This window comes from Thamnophis elegans, chromosome 3 (assembly GCF_009769535.1).
Source record: "Thamnophis elegans isolate rThaEle1 chromosome 3, rThaEle1.pri, whole genome shotgun sequence".
Lineage (NCBI taxonomy): Eukaryota > Metazoa > Chordata > Lepidosauria > Squamata > Colubridae > Thamnophis > Thamnophis elegans.
This window is the reverse complement of record NC_045543.1, coordinates 122170013-122177621: the sequence shown is the minus strand read 5'-3', so window position 1 is coordinate 122177621 and position 7609 is coordinate 122170013. Positions and strand designations below refer to the sequence as shown.

Genomic DNA, 7609 nt, shown 5'->3' with positions numbered 1-7609 from the left:
CAGCTTATTTATTCACACAGCCTCTACATCTATTAATAACTGCTTTGATATATACTAACATTTAAGGTTTTACCTGAGGAAAAGTTCAGAACAAAAAAGCAGAAGACCCTTAAAAAGTCATTATAACTTTTGGATTTTCTTCCTTTCCTATTAATCTACCTTCAAGCTTAAGGCATTAAGAGCAGCATTCTTATTGATATGCAAGGAAGCTATGATTATAAATCTCAAGACTAAACAAATACTTTCCCAATCAATATAAATTACTTTCAGATGTAATAAAAATAAACCTGGAATACCTGTTTCTTCATTGTATTAAAAAAAAAACAGGGTACAGAATAATTAAAAATGTTGTATATGTTACCTAATTTATTGTCACAGGCAATTAGAATTTTACAATCCAACATTCAATTTATTTGACGAATTTTATTAGCAGAACTGAACCAAGTCAACTTGAGTGGATGTTCACAATAATGGTAAAACCAAGGGCTACATATCATGATATAAATTACAACAAAAAGAATTGTGTTCCAGTTCCAACACCGGGGTAAATGCTTAATTTAAAAAAAATAATTGGCATGATAGGTAATTGTTTTGAAGTAATGAAGAAATTGAGGCTTAAAATAAATTGAATTTGTAAAAATATATTTATGCTGAAATATGTCCCGTGACAGTCTTATGTTTTTCCAGCTTGGCAACTTTAAGATGAGGGGGCTTCAACCACAGAATTCCCCAGCCAATTTTCCATTCATTGGAAAGCTGCCAAGTTTGAAAAAAGTACTGTTCCAGCAAGAGTCATATGGCTGATGGGTTTTCCTCCTTGGAGTTCAGGAAAAACACCAATCTTGAAGGAGGGAACTGAGGCTGAGTGTCTCGGCTTCCATGATCAATTTTTTCCATGGGAGAATCCATCTTTAGGAAACAAAGCCCAATACACTGAGACTTGCTCAGATTGAAAGCCTCTTCAGCGAAACTTGGTTTGAAGGCCATTAAAAAAAATTTTAAGCCAGCTTGAAAGGTGGTACTTTAATTAAACAAACAATAAAACCAGCCCCTTTTCCATCCCTTTGCTAGCCGGGATTTTTGAGACATTGTCACAATGTTCTGCTCATTTTCCAGATTAAGATAGTAATTGTGAACTTGAGAAAATGCTCTGCATGCTAGCAATTATATTATACTGTATACGGAAAATGAGAATTAACCATGTAAAGATTTTCCACCTAAGAATCTATGAGATTAATACAGGTGGTCAAAAGATTGGAGAAATCCTAAGGAAGTAATACAATTCTGAGCACCATTCTTATATATTTGTTACATCGTGATGTAATTTTTTTTTGAGTAACACCATGTCATATAGCATTCTCCAATTTAGATAATGGTGTTTTTGTGTAATGTTAATGAAAGCTCTTGGTGCATTCCACAATTAGAATATAGAAATTCTAAAGTTAATTGGTGACTTTTAGCTTCTGTATTTAAGAGGAAAAATGTTCAAAATGCTTTGCTTATATGGTAGACTGAAAACTTTCAAAAATATAAAGGTTCAGAGAAGCAGCTAAGAACTGCTATTAAAAAAACATTGAAAGGTGCTTTCACCTACAGCAATGACATTTAATTTGATGTAAACAGATACAAAATAATGGACTGACTACCCATAAGATAGGGAGTCAATAATTTCTCCATTATGCTTGGAAATTTTTCGTCCAAGATTTGAGAACAACTTGGCAAGAACTGTGGATTATGTTTACAAATAGATTCATTTTCATCAATTAACAATTTCTGCTCATTTTCGAGGATTCAGTGTAGGATAATTTCAATGAATAGGCATCAAACTGTTAATTTTCAAAAAGTGATTTGAATTCCTGAGAAAGAGAAAACAAACTCAAAAGCCAAATCATAATAAATTTGTGATTAACTAGGTGTGCATTGACTTCATTTCCAAGGATGACAGGTGCAAAAAAAGCAGAGTAAGATCAGGCCACTTTAAGGCTATGGCAAGAATACATCCATGTTCAGAGTCAATTTTACACTTGAAACTTTGAAAATGATTAAATATATTTGTGGTTATATTTTGAGCTTGTGTTGTATAACTTATCAGCTTGTCTACTGTATAAATGCCAGATAATACTGATAATACACTCCTGAAGAAAAAGAGCAACATGAAAATGAACATGGTGATGATTTATAAAGTTTTAATATATACACATACTGAAATTATTTAAAAAACCCCAATCAAATAAGCTTTAATTTTTATACTTTAGTGTTCCTGGACTGCATCAAAAGACATTCAGGCTAGTAATTCATTGTGGGAATTATTTTTAATAAACTAGTATGAACCAAAGGAACTGAATAAATTTCTTCATAGGTAGGAGAGAACTGAACTGAAAAACAGTCCACAGCTCAGCATGGTGTCTTCAATAACTCAGCTGCATAGTTTCCAGCCTTCATAATTATGCACACAATGTAATGCCCGAACCTGGCATTTAGCAGTTAACGAAAGAATGCTATATATTCCTCTTTAATAACAATTGCCCCCTAATTATGATTATATGGTAATAAAAATAAGCATACACTCATTTAACTTTATAGGATTGAGTTCCAAATGTACTATTTACATTTCTGCAGATGTGGCTCAAAGTGCAAGATCCAAAGGCATGAAAATACTGGCAGTCAAAAGTCAACATGAAATATTAGCAGTCAACTTTTTGACATGATGATGATTCAATTAGTTGATCATTCACTCAATTAATACAGTCCTTATCTGACACAAATAACATGCTACAGTCAGAGAAAGAGCCCAAGCAAACAAAACAGTTTTAGTTAGTTAATTATGGGGCTATCCTAGACCCATGTAATGTTTATATTCTGCCTGAAGCATTTATGTTTGGCCAGATAGGCAGTAAACTATTTGCTTCTGGATAACTCTCACTGTAGTTAGAACACTATTTTTCAAATGTCGGTGCTAGACAATCACAAATGGAACATTCGTAATGTACAGTTTAACCTCTTATGGTCTTAAGTGCAGGGCAGTATTTGCAATTATCAACTCCTGGCGTGTATGAAAATGAATGTAGCTTTATATTCTACATTAAAAATAAAGTGGAATGCCCAGGACAAAACTGAAATGTAATAAACATATCAATGAAGTTGAATATATGTAGTGCTTGAAGGAAAAATTCAGTAGACGTCTAGAAATTTTCCTTTAAAAGTCTATTCAAATTTCCCAAATTCCACCTTGTCCAAATTAGCTTCCATAGATGAGCCTGATTTTCACCTGAAGCATGGTTTTAAAAAACTATTTAACTTATCAGAGCAATGCCAAAACAGTATTTTCTTTTCACTGGGGCATATAACCACCTTGCTGTACAGTCTGTGGAAGGTAGCTTTTGGGCACCTCTTCATTGGTTACCATATCTGTGTTGTTTTCAAGCTGCCCAGCCTGTTCCATTAGGTTAGGAGAAAATGCACCTACGAAGTCCATTCCCTGTTTATCTGTGTCTGGGCTAGATTCCCCCATTTGTGATGCTGGAAGCCTGGTAGTATCTTCCTCACTTACTGGAGAAATCTGTTCCACTTTTTCAAAATCTGTGGCAGTGTCATCCCAGCTACCATTTTGCTTGAAGTAACGATGCTTGGGCATTGCACTGTCATTTACAAGCAACTGTTGGTCCTCCGGCCTCTCCTCTAAATCTAAGAGAGGCTGTGTAGATTCAGACCTGGCAAAGACTTGCACTGAAGGAATTTGATCCCGGTAGCCACTGGGTATTACAGTTGAGTACTGGACAGTGCTGGAAGTGTTCTGAGCAGGTTCCCCTTCATCACTATCGGAAACACTTTGCCGAGGAGAAGACATGCAGGATGAGCCTCCTATTCCACTGCTGTGACCTTCTGAGGCATTCTTCTCTTTTCTAAGCAAGTCAAAAGGCTTCAGATCTTGGTCTGAAAGGGATTTCTTGTCCTCAGCTTCAATTTCTACAACACTGACATCAGTAAAACTGCCCTCTGGATACATTTCCTCTTTTGAATTAAAATGCTTTAAAGAAAAAAAAAAGACAAAAATGTCATTATAATTATCTGGGATGCAATTTGATTTTAAATCAAAACTACATTTATTTGCTGTGATCTTTAGTCTGCCTTCATCGTTCTTTTCTTTCTGTCAGAAAGTCAAGCTTCTTCAGTAGTAAATTAATGGGAGTGCCTCCTTGGCCTTTCAAATTGGCCTCTATCTCACTTACATCTGCATTACTAAAACACGACTTGACAATGCAACTTTTCACATACAGGTCATACAAGACATTCTGTTGAATATGCATTATATTCCGTATGTGCCTGACAATTCTGCATAATATATAGGATTTGTCCTTTTGATTTAAAAAAAATTAGATTATTATATACTGAAGCTTCTAACATATTAGGATTGTTTTTAAAAAAAATATGCAGTGGAGCAAAAAAGTATTTAGTCAGCCACCAATTGTGCAAGTTCTCCCACTTAAAAAGATGAGAGAGGCCTGTAATTGACATCATAGGTAGACCTCAACTATGAGAGACAAAATGAGAAAACAAATCCAGACAATCACATTGTCTGATTTGGAAAGAATTTTTTTGCAAATTATGGTGGAAAATAACTATTTGGTCACCTACAAACAAGCAAAATTTCTGGCTCTCACAGACCTGTAACTTTTTCTTTAAGAGGTTCCTCTGTCCTCCACTCATTACCTGTATTAATGGCACCTGTTTGAACTTGTTAACAGTATAAAAGACACCTGTCCACAACCTCAAACAGTCACACTCCAAACTCCACTATGGTGAAGACCAAAGAGCTGTTGAAGGATACCAGAAACAAAATTGTAGACCTGCACCAGGCTGGGAAGACTGAATCTGCAACAGGCAAGCAGCTTGGTGTGAAGAAATCAACTGTGGGAGCAATAATTAGAAAATGGAAGACATACAAGACCACTGATAATCTTCCTCGATCTGGGACTCCATGCAAGATCTCACCCCATGGGGTCAAAATGATCACAAGAACAGTGAGCAAAAATCCCAGAACCACACGGGGGGATCTAGTGAATGACCTGCAGAGAGCTGGGACCAACGTAATAAAGGCTACCATCAGTAACACACTACGCCGCCAGGGACTCAGATCCTGCAGTGCCAGATGTGTCCCCCTGCTTAAGCCAGTACATGTCCAGGCCCGTCTGAAGTTTGCTAGAGAGCATTTGAATGATCCAGAAGAGGATTGGAAGAATGTCATATGGTCAGATGAAACCAAAGTAGAACTGTTTGGTGGAAACACAACTCATCATGTTTGGAGGAGAGAGAATGCTGAGTTGCATCCAAAGAACATACCTACTGTGAAGCAAGCACGGGGGTGGCAACATCATGCTTTGGGGCTGTTTCTCTGCAAAGGGACCAGGACGACTGATCCGTGTACAGCAAAGAATGAATGGGGCCATGTATCGTGAGATTTTGAGTGCAAACCTCCTTCCATCAGCAAGGGCATTGAAGATGAAACTTGGCTGGGTCTTTCAGCATGACAATGATCCCAACACACCGCCCAGACAATGAAGGAGTGGCTTCATAAGAAGCATTTCAAGGTCCTGGAGTGGCCTAGCCAGTCTCCAGATCTCAACCTCATAGAAAACCTTTGGAGGGAGTTGAAAGTCCGTGTTGCCCAGTGACAGCTCCAAAACATCACTGCTCTAGAGGAGATCTGCATGGCGCAATGGGCCAACATACCAGCAAAGGTATGTGCCAACCTTGTGAAGACTTACAGAAAACGTTTGACCTCTGTCATTGCCAACAAAGAATATATAACAAAGTATTGAGATGAACTTTTGATATTGACCAAATACTTATTTTCCACCATAATTTGCAAAAAAATTCTTTCCAAATCAGACAATGTGGTTGTCTGGATTTGTTTTCTCATTTTGTCTCTCATAGTTGAGGTCTACCTATGATGTCAATTAAAGGCCTCTCTCATCTTTTTAAGTGGGAGAACTTGCACAATTGGTGGCTGACTAAATACTTTTTGCCCCACTGTATATACCATAAAAGAAACTAATTGCATTTTTACACTGAGTTGAAGATTTGGCCTGGATTCCAGTCAAGTTCTTCATCAAGTGCAACAGCCTCTTTTCTCCATGTAAACTCTAATTCAACATTAGGTTGACAGAATGGAGGAGGAGGAGATATTTTGCTTTTTTTCAATTTCCCCAACCAACCCCAAACTATGTAGCTCTCCATAAATCAACCCCCGGGAATTAGGGAAGGATGCCTTTCCCATTCCTTTGTTATGTTTTTGTTAATTAGCCTTATAATCTAATTTTGTTTTTTGTTTTCCTTTTACCTTAGCTGGTGTCTGTGGTGACCATTGAGCAATTACACTCTTTGAAGGATCAGGCACATTAGGCCAGATGTGTTTCTTAATCCTGGAGAAAAATAATAGAAAGACAAGCAAAAAAATGAACAAGTGACATTCAGCTCGGAATTTTATATGTATTAGCACACACATACACAATAGTCTATTAGTGTCAATGCAGCTCCCCCCCTTCCTTTGCTCAATCAAGAATGACACGCAAAGTGCTGAATATGTGGTACTATACGGAATAATACCACTAAGAATACTTACATATCTCGTTTGCTGAAACAAACTAATACACCCACTAAAGTAACTAGAAGAAATGCTATGCAGACAGGAACAACAATTGCTTCTATTTCTCCATCCTCTGAAAAAGAAAACGCAAAAGGAAATCAGCATATTTTATTCAAATGTTTATTAGTTTACCTCAAAATAATTTTAAAAAACTCTAAAATCTATTAATTGATAATGAAAATAACAAATGAATCATACCTAACCTTAATCATAGTGTTTAAATTCACATATTGTGTTAAACAAACCAAAAATGACAAAAACAAATCACCCAATTTGTGAATTATGCAACATTCCCAGTGTACATTTTACAGAACAAAGTAATAAAATCATTTATACAGGACTTTCAAGTGGTCTAAAAAAGGGAGGAATTCTAATGGGTATTTGGGAAGTATTTCATTCCAAGCTGATTCTTTTCAAAACTGGAATATTTATATGCAAACCTTACCAAATCTATTGGTAGAAAACGTAAACTGAGAACCAGCTGTCCCCCCACTTTCTGTATATGCCGTCATATGCACTATATACAAAGTGTTACTTAATAAGGATGATAGTAGGTACTCCGTTTTTGAAGGGTCCACAGCCACAACTAGAAATTAAAAAAATGAATTGTCAATATTTTACATTAAATTTATCCAAACTAATTTTCTCTAACCTTAATTCAAATAAGAACATTTAGACCTGATCTCAGTATAGTCCAACCTTCATTTCTAATTTTATTAGTTCTGTCAAAATATTCTGTGTTAATATTACTGCATATCATAACAAGCACAAACTAGATTGGATTAAATACAGTGGCGTCTCAACACCTGTTGATAATTTGTTCTGGAAGACGTGATGAACATTAAAACTGATGACTTACCAAGAAAACCTTGTGACTTACCACATGACCCACTATTTTGGCTGGAAGAAATAGCAAGTCATGGGCCAGCCAATGTCAGCAAATTCTCCCTTGCACGTCAATTA

General features: G+C 36.3%; 1 protein-coding gene across 4 annotated transcripts in view; it reads right to left on the bottom strand.

The window, feature by feature from the left end:
* Nucleotides 1-403: 403 nt before the first annotated feature.
* Nucleotides 404-7609, bottom strand: part of IL6ST (interleukin 6 signal transducer) — a 30009-nt gene continuing 22803 nt past the window's right edge. For all 4 annotated transcript variants that reach the window (XM_032212510.1, XM_032212509.1, XM_032212508.1 and 1 more), the window contains 4 exons: nt 7092-7232; nt 6623-6719; nt 6341-6422; nt 404-4027 (listed from right to left, as the gene is read on the bottom strand). In XM_032212510.1, the coding sequence (XP_032068401.1) occupies nt 3332-4027; nt 6341-6422; nt 6623-6719; nt 7092-7232 (1016 nt within the window). In that variant the 3' untranslated portion in view covers nt 404-3331. The remainder of the gene's footprint in view (nt 4028-6340; nt 6423-6622; nt 6720-7091; nt 7233-7609) is intronic.